The sequence below is a fragment of the Eurypyga helias genome, unplaced genomic scaffold (assembly GCF_000690775.1).
Source record: "Eurypyga helias isolate BGI_N326 unplaced genomic scaffold, ASM69077v1 scaffold4957, whole genome shotgun sequence".
Classification (NCBI taxonomy): domain Eukaryota; kingdom Metazoa; phylum Chordata; class Aves; order Eurypygiformes; family Eurypygidae; genus Eurypyga; species Eurypyga helias.
Window position 1 is genome coordinate 34,856 of NW_010260962.1, and position 23,438 is coordinate 58,293.

General features: G+C 37.5%; 1 protein-coding gene across 1 annotated transcript in view; it reads left to right on the forward strand.

Annotated features, from left to right (window-relative positions):
- The window catches only part of LOC104512277 (dynein heavy chain 5, axonemal-like), a gene marked incomplete at both ends in the record, with an annotated part of 92,726 nt that overhangs the window by 33,523 nt on the left and 35,765 nt on the right, over positions 1-23,438 (forward strand). Inside the window, 11 exons of the mRNA XM_010155198.1 lie at positions 512-674; positions 4,142-4,253; positions 4,582-4,710; positions 6,023-6,222; positions 6,325-6,478; positions 8,855-9,121; positions 9,317-9,445; positions 9,837-10,052; positions 11,669-11,812; positions 13,390-13,562; positions 16,972-17,150. Of these exons, the coding sequence (XP_010153500.1) occupies positions 512-674; positions 4,142-4,253; positions 4,582-4,710; positions 6,023-6,222; positions 6,325-6,478; positions 8,855-9,121; positions 9,317-9,445; positions 9,837-10,052; positions 11,669-11,812; positions 13,390-13,562; positions 16,972-17,150 (1,866 nt within the window). The remainder of the gene's footprint in view (positions 1-511; positions 675-4,141; positions 4,254-4,581; positions 4,711-6,022; positions 6,223-6,324; positions 6,479-8,854; positions 9,122-9,316; positions 9,446-9,836; positions 10,053-11,668; positions 11,813-13,389; positions 13,563-16,971; positions 17,151-23,438) is intronic.

Genomic DNA, 23,438 nt, shown 5'->3' on the forward strand with positions numbered 1-23,438 from the left:
TACTTCACTAGGAATTCCTGAAGATATGAGAGAAACCAACCCAAACATTTCTGTTGAGGAGATCCATTTTAAATACTTTCTTTGTATAACATATTCTATGGTTTTTATTTTGAAAGCACAGCCCCAATCCCCAGCCTCTGCCTCTTAAATGAATAACACAAACTGAGATGTGGGATATTTTAGTCTTTGTATAAAATGATAGTGGGTTCCTTTTTCAACATTGTCTTCCTCACAGAGAGGTGCAACACCTCACTTATAAGATTAATCTACCATTATAGAAGAATATTTATAAAAAACTCAGCAATATAAACAATTACTATGCATCAAAATCTGATGTGCTTACATATTGTAACTGGAAAAGTTTGTCTTCCTAGACACTATCTAAAAGACTGCAAGTCTGGTTTCTGACATTTATTAAATACCAGTATTAGAAATACATGGATTTTTATGTTCATGAATACATAAATACCCAATAACATTCACAAATTTCTCCTTTTAAAATTTGAAACAGAGTACCCTGAACTGCACAAAATTAAACGTGAGCTTTCATTGCTTCAGAAACTTTACAGTCTTTATAATGCAGTTACTGCTAGTATCGATGGATACAATGAAATGCTTTGGAGTGATATAAATCTTGAAAAAATTAACAGTGAACTTCTGAATTTTCAAAGCAGGTATGTTATTATTGTCAAAGTGCATACAATTTTTTATTTCTCAGCTTTCTGTGCTCATTATCTCGAGAGAATTGCTCTGAGGGGCAATCTGTTGGTTTGTGTCAAGCTCAGGCTTGCTCGAGTTTAGCATGGGTGCACTATTTGCAGAACGAGGTGCAATATGCAGCTGGTGCGTGACCTTACTCAGCTCAGCCTGTGAGTCCCTCGGGGCTTTTTGGGGCATACCAACAAGGCAGGTTGTAGCTTATTTAATGAATAAGGTGCACAAACCTGTGCCAAGGTGGTTGTAAGCATAAATAACCTTCATACCCGATCTTCATATATTATTACCTTCTCAGTGATTTAGTTTACAGCTAATTAATTTTTTGTCCGTGATGTTAGACAGAATTTAGATGCCTACTGTCTACTTCTGTGCATTTGTATGGCTCTGAACCCTTGTTATTTCAATAAGGGTTGAACACTAAATTCTGAGGGGTTATTTGTGAAGTTTGTGAGAAATAATGTTTTCCACATTACATGCAAAATAACTGTGAGGTGAACCATTCTTTGCTAACATCAGAGATATTTTTCAACTGTGTTTATCAAGATGCACTTTTGTTTTTTCAACAGCCACGGCTGGGTCTGCAACACTTCCCTGACCCCTCTTGTTACTCCTCTCAGAGTCAGGGGCTCATGAACAAACAGAATTTGGATGGTTTCCTCTTTGCCCACTTTCTTTGAATTCTGATTCCTGGCCCAGGAGTATGGACAGAATTTCTAGAAAAGGGGAATTTTGTTACGTGCAAAAGGGGAGAGCCTACATGCAGGTCTTTAGTATTCTGTGCATCCATTCCTTCAGAGTAGTTATCTGTACTAGTCTATGTTTTACTCTTAAAGGGAATTACAGACTATAGACAAAAACCAAATTACATGCAAGAGTTGGAAAATAGATGTACAGTATTTTTGTCCCATGCATATCTTTTGGAAAAAATATGTGAAGTGCCTCTGTTTTGTTTCTTCTTTTATTATTTTTGTATAAGCATTTTCTTCACCTCTTTACACAGTGTCTCTGATCACTTTTTCAGAGAGTTCTGTTGAGGCAAGTTCATACTGAATATAAAGAGCTTTCTGTTCTGCAGAGCCTCTCTTCTGGAACAGCCTGTGTGTGTGTGTCTGCTTCACAAGTATTTTTGATCAGCTTTTGATTTTGGATTCTCCAATGTGACCTTGGAGAGACTTCACTTACATCTTGGTGTTATTCAAGAGATTGAGATCAAATCTGTTTTTCATCTGATCCCAAATCTTTGAAAAGCACAGGAAAAGTTACTTGTGCTCAGGCTTTTTACTCATATGTCATTTTGAGTGTGTCATCATTTTAGCAGTGGAGATTGTCTTCTTTTTCTTGAAAAACTGAGTGAACTGTCTTCTAGCCATTAATTTGAAAAAAGAACCTCTCTTTTTTTAAAAATAATAATAGTAAAAATAAATGTGTGTAAAATAGATATACTTCTGCATTTGGAAAATACCTGTAAGTCTTGATATCACTTCAATAGAATTCTGGAATCTTCATCATCATTTTTTCTATAGTTAATTACATTTTACAGGTTGGTAGGACTCTTTATGCTTCCTTCTCCTGGAACTCTGAAGGAAGCTGTTGCATGACAACAGTTTGCCAAGTTACATGGTTCTCTTTTTGCTTTCATGTGTGACTTTTTTTCCCTCTCAAGTCTTAAGCTACATTTGGAGCAAGGTAGGCAGTAGATATTTTTTTTGTAATAGAAGTCTAACCCAGTACTATCCTTCCTTTGCCAGACTTGCTAGCATTATTGCATCAAGCTATTCTCTTTAAAGCTGGAGAAATTTAAACAGTGTACAGTGGTTACCCACAGAAATAACTGCTCTGGTATGCTATGTTAAGAAAGGAGCAGGAATACTGGAAATACAATTAGTGTTTTAGTGTAATTGTAAAGATATGCACAATTCTTTAGCGTTCTTTTTTGCTAGCCCTTTTAAAAATAGTAATAGGAAACCTAGAATCATGAAAAGAAGAATCACAAAAATAACTGTAGGTGAAAATAAAACCGTAAAAAGAGACAAAAAGGATAAATATTTAGGGAAAATGCCTGTGGTGGGGAGCGTTATATAAGTTTATAATAACAGCTACAGAAAAGCTTCCCTTTATGTTTTACTGAAATGTAGTGTAAAGAGAATGTCCAGTAATTTTAAGAAGGAAATTTAAACCTGAGTAATCTTTTAACATAGTATGTAACTCATGGATCTTGCTGTTAAAAGATATTACTGACACCAAGACAAAGAAAAAAGCTGTTAGTATAAAACAAGTTTTCACTACCAAGCTAAGAGATCCCATTTCCAATTGCCAGCCTAAGACAAAGTTTGTAAAAAAGTTAACTCATTGTGCCTCAGCATAGATGTAGCCGGGAACTGCCTCTTAAAGCCTTATCCATACATATCAGAGTGCAATTTTCCCTTCTGAAATGCCTTTCTCTAGCATATTTAATACTGTCTGCTGTTGGATTCAAGATGGAAGACTACAAAGATTATTGCAGTTCCATGACAGAATGCATATGTTCATCTAGCTCTAACCAGCAAGCAGTGAAGAATTCACACATGCTCCAGCATTGTGTGACAGATCTATCTGATTTTGAGCTGTGAAAAATGGAGAATTTCTTTGAAGAGGGATTTTTCATTATGGGTTGCTTTTATGCAGCTTTTCGTTTCTGCCATTAAGCTGTAAGAGAACTTCTGTCAGTTTTTGGTCCATAGCTTTGCCAGATGAAAATTGGCATGACTTGTTAGAAGTAAGTAGAGCTGTGATAATTCATAGTACTAGAGGTTCTTATTTTTCAGGTTTTTTTTCATCTTGAAATTTTGCACAAAGGAAGATTTTTCTTTAAATATCTTTTGTACAAACTAAGTATAAAATAGGACTTTTTTGATTCAAACAGAAGTATTTTTCAGTTTGCAAGCAGGTCAGTTTTGGTTTCAGAAGTACTTTATTTTGCTTGAAAAAATATATGTTGTTTAATCTTTTTTCCCCTTTACAAAATCAGTTGCGTTTTCAAATTTTTGATAAAACAATGACACTGCAAAAGATTACGTTCAGACACAAGTTTGCACCTGAAATTAATCTCCTTTAATTGAAACTGAAATAAAAACAAACTGTTCTAGTGTGGTTTTTTTCTGTCTTTAGCAGTGTTTCATGCCTGCATGCAGAAACAATCGTAGTCACAGAATCATAGAATACCAGGTTGGAAGGATCATCTGGTCCAACCTTTCTTGGCAGAAGCACAGTCTAGACAAGATGGCTCAGCACCCTGTCAGCTATCTATTATGTTGCCAGCTTGGAACTGGATATTTATTTACAGCCTACTGGTCCCTTGGTTGAAAGATGAGAATATATTGTACTGTTAAATGGTGGATTGTGATTATTAAGATAAATTATTTATCCTTTTTTGTGCTTTTTAAAGAATCCGCAAGTTACCAAAGGCATTGAAGGAATGGCAAGCTTTTCAAGACCTCAAAAAAAAAATTGGTGACTTCACAGAGAGCTGTCCTTTGCTTGAAATGATGGCAGACAAAGTATGTTCAGCATAATAGTTTGAGATAAGATTCACTTGAAAAACTCTATTGAAGACTGCATTGCATGACTATAAGATGCTTTCCATAATTCTTTTTTATAGATAAAACCAGCTATATTTATAGCAAAAAATTTGTCAGGCTTAATTACAGAAAGTAAAACAAAAGACTTCATGCTGTCATTAGAATAACTATTAATGCTTTCAATGGAATGGAAATCAAGACTCTTCTATTTGTTTAACAGATCTAGTGCAAAAGTATGTGATCATTCAAGTCCTAAAAATAATATAATTTTTAAAAAATCTTCCCTAATTCTCACTGACTTTTCTAGGCAATGATGTCACGACACTGGGAAAGAATTGCACAAGTAACTGGACATCACTTTGATGTTCACTCTGAAAATTTTGCTTTGAAAAACATAATGGAGGCCTCTTTATTAAAATATAAAGAAGATATTGAGGTACATGTACTTTTCTGATTGTTTTTAATGAATAACGTGATGTGGGGCTCTGTGCTTTTGGAATCCTGTTTCTAGTCAGCTTTGTGACGCTAAACAATTTGGCTTTAGTTGGAGAATTCTTTTGAAGAATGTAACTTGGTAGCTGGTATTAGCAGTGATGGTTAGTTTATTTCCCTTTTATACTGGAGAAGGATTAAATGGATAGATGGTATTACACTAATACTTCCATAGAAGGAATTCTGTTGTTTTAAGAGTAGTGTGATTCTGTCATGCTTCTGCTTTAGGATCTGACTACTTATAATTTTTTCTTCCTTTTAAATGTCGCATCAGAGAGAAAAAATTGTTGATGTAAGTCTGATCCTGTCTAGTGCTCAATATCCTTGGAACACAGTAGAAGCAGAGGATACAGGATTAAAGGAGAACAAGGTTCTTGTGTATTTCACAAGAGCACAGAGCAGTAAGAAGGCTTATGTAATGAGCACAAACTACAAAGCTATTGTCTCCTCCATTTTGAGGACTGTAGTTATCTAGCAAGTACATTATTTTTATGCTCATTACCTTTTCCAAGAATGAAGTATAGCTAAAGTTAAGGAAAGAAAACCCCAACAGTTTCTAACTTCAGTTCTGTTATCCCTTAGCTAAATCTGTAGTCCCTCCAAAGCAGTGACCTTGTTTGTCTTGTTCACTAAAGGAACACTTCTAAGACAAATACATGAAATCAAACCTCTGCTGTACGCAATTTCCTGACAAGGATTTAAGCCATGTGAAAGGTTCAGAGTGACAGGCTTTACACTCAAGACTTCAAAGCTGTGATGGAATCCAATATACTCCTGAACCTGAATTTGGAGTCCAATCTGAGTAGCTGCTCCTTTTCTCTCTGATGCAATAACTGATTTTATGCCAGTCCTGTCCTGAAGAAGTATCAGGCAATCATGTTGTTCATATACACTCTAACCTTGGACTGTTTATTCATTTGGATTGATAATGTGTATTTTCCTTAACTCACTCAGTAGGTATATTTGACTTCAAATTTTAATACAGTTAATACAAATCTTGCCTGCAGATTCACCACGTCAGTGAATTTTCAAAAGTATAAGGTTCTAGTGTTAGCCCATAAAATATTCCAGTTACAAGTAGTACTATGGTATAATCTAGATTGTAATGTAATAATTTTGAGGTGTTTCAATTTATATTTTCATTAGCTAGAACTTACACTGAAGTCTGGATCTAGCTAATGAATTTTAGTTGCCTTTATAAGTGGGCATTTTATTAGCCTTAGAGGAATGTCATTTGCTGGTTTAATTTAACACAGGATATCTGCATCAGTGCTGTTAAAGAAAAGGATATTGAAGCAAAATTGAAGCATGTCATCAGTGAATGGAGTACTCATGCTTTCAGTTTTGGCCAATTCAAAAGTCGAGGAGAACTCCTTCTGAAAGGATCAGATATACTGGAGAAAATAGCTTTGGTGGAAGACAGCATCATGGTATTGGGGTCACTCATGAGCAACAGGTATGTAACTTAGTAAATGCACATATGGTGTAAACCTAATCAAACCCAAAAGTAAACAATGATCATCTTAGTTTTTTTTCCCTTTAACTCATGTTCATGCAGGTATAATGCACCGTTTAAGTCCACTATACAACAGTGGGTTCAGAAGCTGACCAATACTGCAGAGATAATTGAAAGCTGGATTACTGTACAAAACCTCTGGATTTACCTTGAAGCTGTGTTTGTTGGTGGAGATATTGCAAAACAACTACCTCAGGTATGTTGATTTGTGATTACAACACACGAGTGGCAATATGTTGTACCAAGAGATTAGCTGCTTCACAGCGGTTACTTGCTAATGCATATAATGTGTAGAAATTTTGTGGGCTGTGCATCAGCAGTTCAGAAGAAGTTTTGGCAAACTGGGACCTGTCTGGTTGAACTGCTTAGAACTTCATTAAACCTATAGGAGCAGGATTGTTTATAATTCAGGCCCAAATATTCCTGTCATCTTGCAATACTAGTGAATCTTATGATAGCACAGGGCTCAGGACTAGTTAATGGTATAAAACTGATGAATCACTTCTCCCAGACATGCCAACATCCCTTACCTCTTGTGTGCATGTGTTTATAAGCCCTAGTTATGTAATAACTGAATGACAGATTTTCTGTGTGAACTCTGTACTTGCTAGGACTTAGTCTAAGTCCCAGAGAGAGATGCTGCAACACTTGGGCAGCTGCAGGGGTGCTAATTTGGGTGCACTATTGCAACTTCTTCAAAAGGTAATTATGGCCTTCCAGAATAGCAGCTGCAAAAGAGTTAAGGAATGATCTGACTTCCTGCAGGAGAGAAACACCAGAGTAAGTCATCCTCACCATTGCATCTCCTAATGAGAGATTTTCGTATAGTTTTAACACGCCACAATTAAGTAGCACTCGATCAGCCAGTGCTGTAACTTAACAAAACCATGATTATGGGAAATTATTAACTATGAATTTATTTCAGGCCCCATCTTTTATAATTAAAGGATTACAAATTCCAAAACTAACATTAATTTTTGTAAGTTAAGTTTCTTAACTGTTATTTAAGATAGCAGTACTTTTTTTTTTTAAGTTCATGAGATGTTTATATTGTTAAAGTTTATTAGAGAATCAATAAGCATTTTTTGCAGATGAATAAATGCTGCAGCAGAGCTGAGGCATTTGATAGCTGCTAAAGCTACAAGGATGATACATGAACCAATATTCTGCAAAAAAGCAAATGTGGTGACTATGGTTAAAGAATGAGGAGAAGGAACAGCTTGGTGGAGGAGTAATGATCGATGAGTGGGCTTAATTGCAATTCCTTGATGAACACTGCAACAAATAACTGTCTCCAAGCATCTGGAAGTTAACAAGGAGATGAGTAGCAGTCAGTGTGGATTATTTAGGAGCAAAAGCTGTCAAATCTAAATTATTTTTAGGGTGGGCAAGCAGCTTTGTGCATAGGGGGAAAACAGTAGTTGCTACATATCCTGATAGGCTTTTGACAGTGTCTTTCATAATACTATCAAAAAAAGAGTTTTAGATTGCCAGTGTGTAAAAAGCAGCGGCAGAGTGGAATGCATAAACAGTAATAACTGATAACTAAAATATTGTACATGGTTTGGGCTGAAGAAGCACATAGACAAATTTGAGAGAGCATAGAAGAGGGTGCTAAAAATGAGGAACTATCCATGAAGGATGATGCGCAAGGAAGAATTCAACAAACTAGGCTTGTTTGGCTTGAAGGAGAGGAGAAACTGAAGAGAAGATGTGATAAGATTTAAAAAAATAAGGGTTTCTCCCAAGATGAAGAAAACAATGTGTTCTTTTTATCTATAAATATGGTAAGTACTTGGTGTACACACAAGAAAAATTAAGCTTAGACATTAAAACTGAGTCACCAGTAACAAAGAGTGCCTGGAGACGCCTCAGAATCTCCAGCATTGAGCATCTTTAAACACAAGACAGATGGAGGTTTTTCAAGAGTGGCATGGGTATGATCCTGTCTTGTGACATTCAAATGCCTTCGGATGGTCTCTTGAGATCTCTTCTGGCTCTCAGATAATTTATGAGCCCATTAACATTTCTTTTGTTATAGGCGAAGAAGAGTTTTTAAAGTCAGTATACCTAGTGTAGAAAAATATTCTCTAGTATTTTAGAATGTGCCTGACTTTATCTACAATACCTTACAAGTGCAGCAGCTTCAGACTATTTATACTGGTTTTGTTTGTCAAGTATTACTAACAACTTACTCCTCAACCTGTGTGGAGCAGTCATTAAATGACCTTGTGTATCACTATGAGGAATTCTGACTTCTGACAGGAAGTCCTCTGTTTGAGTTTTCTGGTGTGTGTTGGAATTCTTTCATGTGGACAGTTTTGATGCCCAACATGAAGTAAAAGACATTGCCAGAGCTGTCCCATTGGACTCTTTCTCTTGCATTTTGAACTGTGGTCAGTATAAGCACTGATCATTATAAGCATGCCTATAAATATTCATACATTAGTCCTTCAAAGGAGACTTGAACATCAAGGGAAGTATTAAACTGTTACCTTGTCTCATGGAGTTCTTTAATTTTTAGAATTTGACAAACACGAGTAAGAATTAATGCATTTTTCATGTACTCCAGGAAGCCAGAAGATTTCAGAACATTGATAAAGCATGGCAGAGAATTATGCAGAGAGCACATGAAATATCGAACATGGTGCAGTGCTGTGTTGGAGATGATACTTTGGCACAGCTGTTGCCACATTTGCTGGAACAATTGGAAATCTGCCAGAAATCACTGACTGGCTATTTGGAAAAGAAACGGTTAATATTTCCAAGATTTTTTTTTGTATCTGACCCTGCTCTTCTGGAAATCCTTGGTCAAGCATCTGATTCCCACACTATTCAGGTACAAGTAATATAGCAATAATGTTCTTGCGGTCAATATTAGTAAGTGAGGACCATGGAGGATTTTGTTATTTAATTGAGATAATATCTTTCACTTATGGAAAGATTTATAGAGTCTTCTAATACAGGATTTAAAGTAAGACTGCTATATCAGATGTTTATAGAGCTTTTCTTTTTTTTTCTGATTTTATTGTAGGCACATTTATTAAGTTTGTTTGACAATGTTAACCGAGTGGGATTTCATGAAAAAAACTACGACCAGATTTTACTTTTTGAATCTCAAGAAGGAGAACAAGTCAATATTATTGAACCAGTTGTAGCTCAGGTAATGGAAGTGTATATTGCAGTTTTTCATGACTTGATTTAAAATAGATTTATGTTTTAGAGGCCAACAGCATCGCATACCAACAGTATACAGTCATTATTTGAGTACCTGAATGAAAACCATCCAATACAAACAGCAAGAGCAAAGGCCAGAAAGGACAGGACATTTGTGTCATTCTAGTTTTTCAGCAGTACTGATGTGAAGTGCCAAATCCATCACCTATCTCTGGAGGGGCAGTGGAGCGGAAGGAGGACAGGAATCTTTTAAAGATGAGAGAATAACAAAGAGGGAAATGGGAGTATGAAGGGCTGGGAAAAAATCACACAAGGCTTTTTCTCCTTGTGAATTATTCATAAACTGATCTTTAAAGGTACTTTCTTGTTTATTTCAGGGCAATGTGGAATTCTGGTTAGGTCAGCTGCTGAATGGGATTAGGAAAACAATCCACACCATCATTAGACAGGCATCAATGGCCATTAGCGATTCAGGATTTAAGCTGTATGACTTTCAAGCAATGTTTCCTGCACAAATAGGACTTCTGGGAATTCAAATGATCTGGACCAGAGATGCAGAGAATGCACTGAACAGCGCCAAAACAGACAAAAAGGTAGTATTTAATGAATCTTTGGGGATTAATTAAAAGCATTGTTTGGAACAGTGCCTATTGTGGAAAGTTAAAAGTAACGTGTAGGATAAAGTACAATATACACATTAAGTAACCAGAAAAATAAAGTAACAGGAAAACAGAATGATAAAAAATTTGTTGAGGTCACCCCTCCTCACCATCCCTCAGCATGTGCTTTAGAATTTTCCCTAATTCTGGGATTTTCCCTGTTGTTCTGTCAGTGCAGTCATCTTGGTAAGGGACAATTTCTCTATTTGGAAATATAGGGAATCTTATCCTATTACTTTCCCAGAATCAAAATTGGGAAGAAATAAGAGCTCTTAAAATCTGGGGAAATAACTGTGCTTCATGGACATTGGTCTACTCTAACAGAGTGTATTAGATTCTTCAGTTGATAAGCTCTTTTTTTAGTGTAGGGAATTGAGGAGGTGCTGGTTTAATCTCAAACATGTAGAGAAGATACTGTTAACACCAAGGTGTTATTACTAACACTGAATCTGTGAAGGAGGAAGGAGAAGATGTGAACTAAAGAGTTGCAAGTTACCATTAATCAAGAATATACAGTGATATTGGACTAAGAACTGGTAACGCCATCCCACTGAAAAAGTAAATTCAGGGGAATGGTACCATGCTGTACTTTGATAATGAAAACAAAGACTCCAGACTATGGAGAAGCCCACTTAGTGCTACATTTTCTGCATTACAGAAAGCTAAAAAAGGACACAGACCTGCTTTTAGTCCACTCCAGTTCAGACACTAATTAGACGCAAAGATTCTTTTGCATTAACTAGAAAACAACTTTTGTTTCCCTGAGATGAACTCTGTGTGTGTGTTTGGGAGGCAGGGAGGTCGTTTAGTTTTCCATTCATTTTGAAGTGTTTTTAGCACTTTTTTCTCAGCAAACAGGGTGAGGTTTAAGCTTTGCATGTATTTACAGAAAGCTAGTGTGGTCGTCCTTTCACGCATTTGGAATAGGGATATTTATGAGCTGCCCTTTCTGAAACCTCAGTAGCTTATAATTTGTTGTGTACCAGAACATCACTGACAGAGGCTGATGCTGTTTACCTAAGTCAGTATTGTATAGTCAGTGTTGTGTTTTGTGGAATTTTGTAACAGAATGTGGTGTGACAAAAAAAAATTCTTATTTTAGCATTGGCATCTAAAATTACACTACATTTTCTCCCTCCTCTGGTTAGAGGATGTGATAGATCTCCATGTTCCTGTTCCCCCTAAAAAGTTGATCTTGCTGGGGCTGATGTGCAATAGCCAAACCCAGAGATTGATGGTTCTGAAAATACGCAGGGATGCAACCAGCTGAAGAAGTAATGTAGAGTAGAAGGAGCAAGACTCTTGGAATAAAATCTTATGATGTGACCTTTTCACCTAGATATAACCTTATTGCACTCTGTTGGGCTAAGAATGGATGCATGGAGGGCAGCTTGCAAATCCAAATTTAGGATTCCAAACTTAATAAATACAAAGCAGATCATAGACATCATGGGCCTGTATATTTGCAGATGCTTTATATTTTTTCTTCTAAACACTGGAAGAACAAATGATATTTGTATTAATATGACTGTTCTTGCTATGTGGAAAAGGTAATGCACACAACAAATCAGAAGTTTTTGGAACTTTTAAATGATTTGATTGACACGACAACACACAATCTCACAAGAATGGAGCGCACAAAATATGAAACGTTAATCACCATTCATGTGCACCAGAAGGATATCTTTGATTTGGTAAGCATTTGAAAACCTTTAAGGGACTTTCTGTATGGAAGTTTTTGCACATATAAAAAAATTATAAACAAATCTTACAATATATTCTTTTTGAGTAGCTCTGATATTAGTGCTGTGATAGAGCATATCAGATTTAGGTTGATTTCATATAGTGGTCATGCAGAGATAAAGGTGAATTATATTTAGGCATGTTCATAGACTTCAGTTTGTAAAGTGATTGTTGATACCCATCATGCACAATTCACTGTGAGCAAAAGAGTTTATCTTTTAAATTAAACTATTTTTAAAATTGAAAATGTAATACATTATGTAAGAGGAAAAAAAGTCCCTTTAGTATTACTATGAATCATGTAATTTCCAGCCCAGCCTATATGTTGATTTAAGGTAATAGTTATTCAAAAGTTAAAATGGTGAGGCTCCATACATTTGAGAAAGGTGGCAACAATAACCAGAACAGGTATTTTATATTATTTTTTAATTGAGTAGCATCAGACTTCCTTTAGATAAGTATATCAAATACATGAAACTATAATTCTAAAAGTGGAAGTAAAATAATTTGCAACAGCTTGCATGGTACAATGGTCAATAATTCAATACTGCATTGTTTAATTTATGCATATATTTTAGACAGATAAAAATTAAGTCCATGTGTAAAGAAAGACAAAAAGTGATAAAGAAAAATACTGAAAGAAAAAAACCTGCCAACTTCTAAAATAGTCATATGGTTTTATCCTCAGCCTGTAATTTTTAATTTATCTTCATAATTATTTTCTAAATTGGACATTTCATTATCAATTAATTTATTGTCATATTATAATAAAATTAAATCACAAAAAAAATTGGTTAAATGTAAAGGGTCTGTATGTGAAATAAAAAGTCAGGGTGAAGTCCAAAACTGGGAAGGACTCTTAATTGGTACAGGTAATATTATCCTTTTCTCTCAAAATGCTCTATTCCCTGCTAAACACGACCTTTTGTGATTAAGAGAAAGTAGAGGGAAGTGGCTGAGAATCCAGAACCTCCTCTTCACCTTGTCTGCAAGGCCGATAACCAGGACTACATATTCTGTAAGAGGCCAGTGGTTTTGAGTTCAAGTGTCAAAAATAATAAATGAAGATCTGTTGATCTGTTTATCTGCCACAAATTTAAGTATGTCTCAGGCAAGTTCATACTGAAAAATACATCCCAAGTAACAAACACATAGACAAATTTACAACATATTCAGACGTTGCCCACAATTTAGTAGTTCTGTGAGTAATGGCCCCAGATACCGTGCAGTGTAACTAGTGTTTTCTTAGTTTTATACGGTTTTCTGTCACTGTTCTTCAGTATCTTTGTAAGACAATTCATAATCTCTGTACACAATTCAGAGGAAAATCATGTGGTCAGAAAGTTCAGAGCATGTTATAGACAGGTTTGAAAAGATAATTTTGGATATCTTGACTCCTACAGATTCTGTGCTTGTTCTTCCATGTCTTGAATTTATGCACAGTAGACTTTTTTTTCTGTATGGAGTTTAAAATAAATTTGTTATACTTTTTCACTTCTGATTTAATGATTTTTCTTTTCCATTACAGGTCCGTATGAACATTAAATCTCCATCTGATTTTGAATGGCAAAAGCAGTCTCGATTTTATTTTCTTGAAGATGTGGATAAATGCATTGTCCAAATCACCGATGTAGAGTTCACCTACTGCAATGAATACTTAGGGTGCACAGACAGGCTTGTTATAACTCCATTAACTGACAGGTAGTTATAAGAATACAGGGCATAGTACTGGAGTTAAGACTTAATTCCTTTGATTCCTGTAACTTTCATGAGTCAGAATTCTTACTTTGCTTCCATTATAGTTCTGCAATATCCATGGTGAACAGCAGAGGCCAGTGCTTATATATAGTCAGCTAGCAAAACCAGGCATCCCCTCGCCCCCTTGGAGGGGTCTTGAAATCTCTTTGAGTGTTTGAGCTGTATATGCTACAGTAGGCATTGAAAAACTTAGTTGTGCTCAAGGTAAATATAGCTGAATGCCGTACACTTCACCAACCTAAACAGAGTGGATCTAGAAAGAAATATATTGTTGCTTTCAATAAGCTAGTAGTTGCATGAAAATCAGGGATTATGACAAGTGGTTAATTTTAAGTCACCCAAGAGGAAAAAGCATAGCAGGGCATAGCATGGAATAACTGGTCCCAAAATGGTTTTAAGCAAGGCCTATGGAAAATTACAGGACTGCAAACACAGAAAAAAAACTCCAAGGGCAAAATACAAGAACTTCTGATTGCTGAAGTGTTAGTTATACAGTGGAGAACTAACTGCATTAGATGCATATTTTCCTAAAGTACTCAGCAGTGCTTCTGTTAGGCAAGAGGCAGACGCCTTCGCTATACCAGAGCTTGTTCGTTTAAGTGTGGATAGGAATGTCAAAATACTGTGCATATTCAGTCATTTGTTGTGTGAAGCATGACTGCAGGCTGTTGAATTAATGTTGGAATTGTCCTTACACTCTCTTCGCTACTAGATTTTATTTACTAGTGAAATTTCAGACTTCTGCCGGCTTCTGAACCAAAATTATGCTCAGTGAGCTATTTAAGAGAGCCAAAACCCTGTGCCTGGATACCTGGCTCTTAATATGTAACACATATCTGCCAAATTCTATGCTATGTACCCTACTATTTCCTTTGGTAGATAGAGATCCATTTGCAGCAGTAAACATGCAGTGGAATAGTGGGTGTGGCAGCTTTACCACGCAGCCAATATTTTTGCCCACCGGGACAGACAGTATCAAGAAAATGTAATTCAAAATTTGTTGAAAGAATTAAAATGCAAGCTAATTGATTAGGGATTGATTCAAGGCACTATGTCATGTGAGATTGAAAACAAGCACAGGGTGACATTATTGAAGAAAATAAGTCTCTTAATGAATTTAAACTATAATAATAACAACAAAAACAAGCAGAGGTGTCTGTGTTTGGGCAAACCTAGAAGAGCCAAACAGAGCTGCAGGGATTTGTGGCTATCCATTTCATATATTGAAAGAATATTTGAAGCAGAGATGTTTTCTAGTGTTGGCATGGCAAACTTATGTACCTAAGTAGTGTTACATGAGAAGAGATTTTATTCCCCTTATAGGCTTTTTCCATTTTAATATTTTTAATATTACTATATGGACTTGGTGTGAGCTTCTGACAATTTTTAGGTGATGATATCTTTGCTTTCCATTAATCAGCTTGGAGTTAAGTCCTGTTTGGCTCATGATTTTGTGTTCAGAAAGGTTCCTGAAGCACTTGATAAATACACCCTGGCAGTAGTGCATTACGTTAATCAAAGGATCATAGAATAGTTTGGGTTGGAAGGGACCTTTAAAAAGTCCAACCCCACGGCAGTGAGCAGGGACATCTTCAACTAGATCAGGTTGCTCAGAGACCTGTCTCTGTCCCTGCTCCCACTGCCTGTTCATACCCTTCTTGCCCTTTAGTTTGACCAGCCCGTCTCGACTCATCCATGCTGGTCTCTTGCTTTCCTTTCCTCATTTCTTACACCTGGGGATCAAGAGCTCATGTGCTTTATGGAAAGCATTCTTGAAGATCTGCCAGGTCTGTTCTGATCCATTGTCCCCAAGGACAGTTTCCCAGCGGGTCCTATTGACTAACTCTTTGAAGAGCTGGAGGTTTGCTTTCCCAAAATTCAGGGTTCTGACTTTACTCTTCGCCCGACCTATATCCCTCAGGACTGCAAACTCCACCAGTGCACGATCACTGCAGCCCAGGCTGCCTCCAATCTTGACGCCACCAATCAGCTCACTTGCCTTGGTGACCAGCAGGTCCGGTATCACATCCCATCTGGTAGGGTTGTCTATTACTTGACTTAAGAAGTTATCCTCAATGCAATCCAGGAGTCTCCTGGATTGCGTACAGTGTACCATGCTGCTTTTCCAGCAGATGTCAGAGTTGTTGAAGTACCCCAGCAGGCCGAGAGCCTGTGAGCGCGATGCCTCCTCTAGCCGGAGTAAGCAGGCTTTGTCAATAGGCTCCCCTTGACCCGGCAGCCTGTAGCAGACACCAACCAGCAATCTGTTACCTTGGGAATGAAACTGAGTGCTTCTAAACATCGTGTTAGACACAGATACTGTCATTGAAGATACAAAAATTGACATGCAAATTCTATTTAGGACTTGTGCTATGTATACCGTTCATCCTTGCCTCATTTTCAATGGCAGAGTTGTTAGGAGTGGTATTTTTTCTGACTGCCTGTTAACTGATTACTGAGTAATGAGGTGATAAAGCATTATTACTGCTATTATATTAGAATGAATATTGTTTTATTTTATAGAAGGTGATACTAGCTGATAACATTTGGGTTTTTTTAGTGCCCATTTTCTCTCCCCAGATATATCATGAAGTTATTGAGTTTCACAGTGTTAAAATGGGCTTACTGGGATTTTGGAGCATTGTAGGTTAGAACAAGAGTCTTCCTACACCCTTCAGAATCCTCCACATCATCTGGGAAGGCTGAGACTTAAACTTGAGGATGTCAACCCAGGATGGATACTGAAGTAGAAGATGGTCCTAGGATTCATGGATCCTTCTCTTCTTTCTCCATTGCCCATTACAATCTTCCCTCTCATCTATTCTCCTTCTGGAACTCAAAAGACCTCATGTGACTGGCAGAGCTGCTCTGGTTCGACATGCTGGTAGGGAAATGGCAAGAACAGGCACTGTTTCAGCCTCTGTGCCTTCCTATTGCTGGATCAGAGAGCTTATATTTTATGCTCTGGGGAGAGAGATTGGAAAAGAGAGATTGGAAGATTGGAAAAAGCCAGAAACCCAGCAAGTCTGGATGCTTCAAAATGAGGTTGAGTCATGAAGGAAGGGTGTATAATTTTGGTATGCAGCATTTATAATTGACCTCTGTGTTTCCTGGGCTGTTGCAGTCATCGCTGTGCTGGACGGATGCTTTTCTGCAGATGGAGCAAAGGTAGTACCTGGTAACTCATCTTCATGATATGCAAAGGGGGTGACCGAGAACTGACCACAGGGAAGCACACCCATTTCTGCCCCCTTCCTCGGCACTGTATAATACAACTGCTGTGGTTACATTAATGGAATTCAAGTAATTAATAGTAGAAAGAGATTAATAGAAGTCTTTGTTCTGCCTCTAGGTGTTACATCACTCTGGCACAGGCACTGGGCATGAGTATGGGAGGTGCACCAGCAGGACCTGCAGGCACAGGGAAAACAGAAACAACCAAAGACATGGGCAAATGCCTGGGAAAATATGTTGTTGTTTTCAATTGTTCAGATCAAATGGACTACAGAGGACTGGGCCGTATTTATAAAGGTAAGAAATATTCTGCTTTGTTAATTTTAGAATCATGTTTTTGCCTCTTCACTAGAGAGCTAACAATGATTACAAGCATATTTTCGAGCTAACAGTGATTATAAGCATATTTTCTTCTCTGTTTCTTCTTATTTCTAGATGCTCATAAACTTTTAATGATATTAATTTCTCTTTTTTTTTTTTTTTTTTAAATTTCTGCCTGCTTTCCAGTCTTTCTTTTTTATATTCTTGGAGGATGTTGCCTATCTCTGTCTTCTTTCCCTTTTCCTTTCTTCTCATTTCAACAGATTTTCTTTATGCCTCTATCCCACCCATCCCAAGGGGGAGGGTATTTAGCACTCCCTTGACATTTTTGTATCAAGCAAGACAAACGAAGATGGAGCTCAATGATGTCGTACAGGTCAGGGAACTGTTCAAAGTGGTGTACTGTCTTATTTCAAACTCTAGAACTTTCTTGAAAGCAGGAAAATGAGACAGTGGCCAAAGTCTGGTAACTTTTCATAATAAGCAGAGCTTTGAAGTCAGTTTTGCAAACAGTGGTCAGATGAGCCAATGTCTGTGGCCTCCATTTATGTCTTTTTTCTTGCATACAGCTACTATTGTTTACATGGACTGGCAGACCCGAGAACACCATTTTCTGTGAGTGGTGGGCTCTTAAGTCTAACAAAAGGTATCATAAACTTAATTTTAACTGTTGTGATATCGTCTGAAGGTTACAATGTAACGTGGAGATCATTTCTAGTTTAAATTAAGAAGCCAGCAAAGCTGGCCAAGAATTTAATAGAAATAACTTTTGTCTTTGGCTTCTTATTTAAGAGCTGAAGAGTATCCAATTAAGCTTTTATAATGGAAGTAGAAAGCCTGAAAATTATACCAAGTGTGGTTAAGATGATTTTGTATTTAATTGTGAAAAGATTTTCCATCTTTTTCTCTTATCTCCTTTGTGGTCATACTGGGTTAATTTGTGGCTGAGTTAGATCAAGAAGACCAATAATATAGATTTGGGAAGAGTTGAGTTAAAAGCAGTGCTTGTACTGACTTCAGTTGACTACTGTTCCTCCTAATCCTTTTGTTCTTTTGCAGATATTTTAAAGGCCTCATTAACTTGTTAATTTTCTTTAATGGCCATATAAAAAAGAGGCAAGGAAGAAGTGGTGCAGAGAAAGAAGGAAAAGATTTAACCAGTTTGACAAGTTTTTCTAATCTTGGCTCAGAAGTTTTGTAGCTGTCTGTGCATTCTGCAGAATGCCCTGCTTCTCCTTAGTCAAACACATTAGGTCCAGTTATATGAAAATAGATAAAAAGAAACATTTCCATACTTTGTTTGCCTTAGCTAGTATCTGTGCTCTATTCCTCTGAGCCTTCAGCCATGACAGAAGAGAGACACTGAGCTTGGAAATGGCACTGGTGTCTCTTAGCTTCTCTCTCTCTCCCTCTCTGAGACATGCTCATGTTTGTTGCCATCTCTTACCCATAGGATTTCTCTAGTTGGAGCTGCAGTAAGGGACCAGCCTAGAACAAGCAGGATAGCTGGAGAAAAGAGTCAAGGAGACACTGCTACAAAAAGAGGGCATAAAGTGCTCCCTGCTAGAGCAGCCCTATCATTTCCATACCAGAAATCTGAGATTTGTGCAGCAAATATGGAAGCAGTGAATGGTAGAGCTAGTGACCATCCTTAGCTCTTGTGATATTTTAATCCCCAGTCCTCCACTGGTCCCGTGAATAGCCCATTCTTCTAGCCAGAAATTCTTCTAATGCCACAAGAATAGGAAGTTTGATCACAGTCTTCATTTAAAGCATTAGACAGTCTTTTAGCTAGTCTTCTAGCTTTAGCTTTGGTCTTTTCAGGTGAATGAAGACATTCAGTGCCTTGGAGAAGGCTGAAATTGGCTCAGTGCTTCTGTGAGCAATGAGAGCAGGAGACAGGTTTCATATTATCCCATTAAATCACACTGGTATGTGGGTTAAACTTACGTAGAAGCTGATGACTTCTGTATGGAATATATTGTATTATTCTGTTCCTTACCTGGGGTAAATATTTTACTTATAACTACGACTAGATTATTACATATCAAGAGAGAAGATAGTTACCTGATGACCAGGAGCTATGGAAAGCTGCTCACTTAATGCTAGACGCTGAACTAGCTGCGCAGGTGAATATCTTCAGTCAAGGTTGCAAGTTTCTGGAAGCATCTCTTGTAAGCCCTAGCTCTTTAGGCCAGCTTTTAATTGTGTGTCTTTTATGGTGCATGCAGGGTTTTAGTTTCCCATATTTATTTTACTTGTTGGTAATAAATAAAAGAGGGCTGGGACCATCTTGCTGTCTGGCTAAGCATGAATGAGCTCAAAATGCCAAGTGCAGTCATCTACCGGGTCTCTTCTGTACCTGCAGTCATCAGGCAGGAGGGGGAACGTCAGCCTGTGTTTCTCCTTGGAGTGGGTTTGTCTTTGACCTCACCAAGCTGTTGTCTTTTTCCTCTCTACTCCTTCTGTGAGAATGTTTGCATCTGTTTATGTCACCACCTTTTTTCCTGGACTTCTTGGTGATCTCACTTCTTTTTATTAAACTGTTACTGACTTATATCGATTCAAACATCTAGCCTCTCTATCCTTGCTTTTTTCCTGCCGCCTTGTCCAGAGCAGTTTGGTAGGTAACTTAACCTTTGTTATTTCGGGTGGAAGCAATAGTGATAACTGCAGCTTATCTTTGCCTCCTTTTATTAAAACTGGACACAATTTCTAAGTCGAAGAACATAAGCTGGGGTTTTGGGGTCAGCTTCCTTTGTTGTTTTTTTAACCATTTTCCATGTATTATTGTCATCATCTATGACAAAAGCTAAGTAATTCTGTATAATGTGTCCTTGTTATCTGGCTGCCTCATTTAATAGCATGCTGGTGTTCAATATGACATAGAAAAGATGCTGATAGAACTCAACAAATTGGTGCTCAGGTGACCATGATGCCCATGACTGCTTCCCCTCAGTCAATTTGCTAGTGGGATGGTGGCTTACTTCTTAGAGAATTTGCCTGGAAATCACACAACACATCCAACTGGATAGAGTGTGAATAGGGTGATTTTTTTCAGCATTCGTCAGGCTGTTGTGTGTCTGGGAGGAAAATTAAGATTCTGTTCATACATAAGTCATTGATGATTTCATTTGTGAAGGGCAACAGTTGCTTTAGACTTATTTTCACAACTTAAAAGGGCTTAGCTTGGAATCACCATTTGTATGTTTAAATGTCTGTAAGATATTTGGTATTTCTTGAGGAGTGGATATACGGAAATTGGGGAAAGAAATGAGCAAAATGAGTTTAGAGAAAGATTCTGTAATGCATGTGAGATCTTTAATGGAAAAGGATAGTTCACAGCTCTAGAAGCACTTTCATGCAGACTGATAAGAACGTTCTGATGAAACATACTACATATTTTAGTGCACGCATTGAGAAATTCTTCAGAATTCCACATGTCCTCGACAGGCTTTGTACTCCGTCACTGGTGTTAACTCTTCAAGGTTTTCACTTCGTCTGGTGCTATGGGTCAAGTTATCAGATATTAGCTGATTTAGAAGTGAGGAGAAAAAGGGGGTGTGGAGGTGGTATTGTCATGGCTGCAGCCATGTTTCCAGATTTTTTCTGTAAGGACAATAAGTTTGATCTTCAGAATAAAGAAATATACAAATATAATAAATATAATGTAACATAACATGATGTATATTACATAACAATATATTGTGTACTATAGAATTATAACAAAGTTATCCTGGTTGGCTCAGAACTGGGGTTCTTTCTCCCTGTTTCTCTTTCTTTCTGTGTATTTTGTTTTCCTGTGTGGCTCTAGCTATTCACAGACAAATGGTCTAGTCAAGATGTCCAAAGCCTGGACTTCCATCTTTGATAGCTTTGTTTTTGAATTTTGAACTAAAAAGTAGATTCAGATATAGTTGGTCATCTGAGTTGTATCAGAGGTAACCAATGAAAGTACCAGGGAAGAAAGTGAGGTGAATTTTCAAGTTTTCCATTTTATCAAATTCAGTGCTAAAATTGCCCAGGAAGAGCGAATCAGGGGTACTTCATCACTGTTAGTGAAAAGTGTTGGTGAATACCCTGTAGGAGACCTTTTGTCTGTCATTGTCTGTAGATGAGTATAAAAGTCATGTTTGCTTTGGTTTTGTTTTCTATAGTTACAGTCAAACAACCACTGTCTTACCTGAGGTACCTTTTTGTGATTTGATATTTAATGCAATATTTAATGTAAGATTTGGTATTTATCTTAATTCAAATGTGACTAAAGAAGTATGGAGCTCTGTACATTCTTTCAGGAGCAGTGACTACCTTGTAATTGACTGCTTCTGGGCTGCACTTTGGCTAGACAGAGTTCTGTTTCAGTGAAATTTGCTTCAAATTATGTCGCTATAATTGTATGCCTGTGTTAAATCTGAAGATATATGTTGTTTCAGCACAAAAGAGAGTTTATCGCTGCTTTGACATGATTAATTACTGCACTGTCACACCAGTTTTTAGCCAGACTTCCCAGTGCGAAGCAGCACACAGGGCCTGTGGGTCACCTGGCAGAACAAGGGTTCTCACGGTAGGCTGCACCTTCCTTTGTGTGGGACCCTAATACCTGCACTGTGGGCAGACTGTGGCCACAGGGCAGCATTCAAGGGTCAGACCACCCAGCTGTGCCTAGGCCATAGGGTCATCAGAATGGAAAGGGACATGGCACTGCACTGCAGAGATGCGTTGTAAAGTAGCTCTGCTCTGTGATTCTTATCTCATGTGAGGACCAGGTTGGTAGGATATCTGTGCTGATTTGGGGATGTGTGTCACATTTCTTAGACATGATTAAAGATCTCTTTAGTCTTGTCCTTTATTTTTTGCTTTTGCTCCATTTCTGTATTTGATTACCATACTATGTTCTGTGTGGGGACAGAAATTAATGCACAGCATGACAGGGCACAACAGAATTAAGTTGTCTCTAAGCTGTTATGCAGCTGACAGATTGCTTGCTGTGCCTTTGCTTGTGTGTGCGTTCTTTTATTTTTCTTTTTAAACACCACCAGAATATAATTTTGCAAGAACTGAATGTATTCATAGTTGTGGGATACTGGCCTTGCCTGAGAATTGGGTTTAATAACTCCATGCAGCAGGTGGCATTATAGAACAAGTGATACTGTTTCCTTTTCCCAAAGAAAAATTGTTTGGCTCAAACCTCACCTCACCATTCTGTAGAGAAATTAATTTCAAAAACCTTTAATATAGGATAGTAAGTGTAAGAGACAATACAATATGGAACAGTCTCTTAGAGAATATCCAGCTTTAGGGTTTTTTGTTATTGTATCCCATAGCAGATATTGATGTTTAATGTGCAAAGTAGCAAAACCTTTTTTTAATTTTTTAGAATGGATCATAGTAGCCATCTAACACCTGTAACAAAAGGGGCCAAATGTATTTGAAAAACCTCTGCAGGAACTTTTGATCAGGGAGCAGAGTTGGGCAGCTCCATAAGGGAAGACAGGTTCCATAGTGCCTGAGCAGGGCAGGTTGGTGACAGCTTGTTCCGTCAGCTGTGCAGTGACCATCAGAAAAAGAGATATTACAAGCTGGGTCCAGGGTCCATCTAGAAAGTTCAGTCAGAAACAGCAGGAGGCAGGGCTGGACGTAATACTATGAGTAGTTCTGGGGTCCTCACGAAAGTTCAGTCAGCAGGTCAGGATAACAGGAGATAGGGCTGTGCCCAGCCCTGCATACACATAGCTCAGGGAAAGACTGAAGACTCGGACCTGCTTGAGTAGAAATGGGGCTTCTGGACTGTAGGACAATATGGAGCATGGTTAGAAGCTGCAGACAATGCTGTTCAGGACATTTAAGGCCTACTGGTGCATCCAGAGCCCTGTTATTCCTCATACAAGAGGGAGAACATCGATTGAAGGACTTGCTGCCACACCAGTGAAGCCAAGGACCATTCTTCATTTGTTTTTAAACACATTAGGATCAAGTCTTTTGTGTTTTAAATTTGGTACCTGTCTATAGAATTACTTTAATCTTTGCTTTATGGTGAGATTGCGGCATTTTTATATATTCCATTTGCTTTTAAATTTTGTAATTAAGTTCATGTGACTTCTTATTATCTTCAAATTCTTTTCATTTAGAGCGTGTTTCTCCTTACAATACCACAGAAATTAGTTAGAAGCAGTTTAGGAAAAAGATTACATATGGCATTGTACTGAATTTCATGGGAGATCTGCAGTATTGCCCTGACTGAATCAAATCTTAAAGAGCCAATTT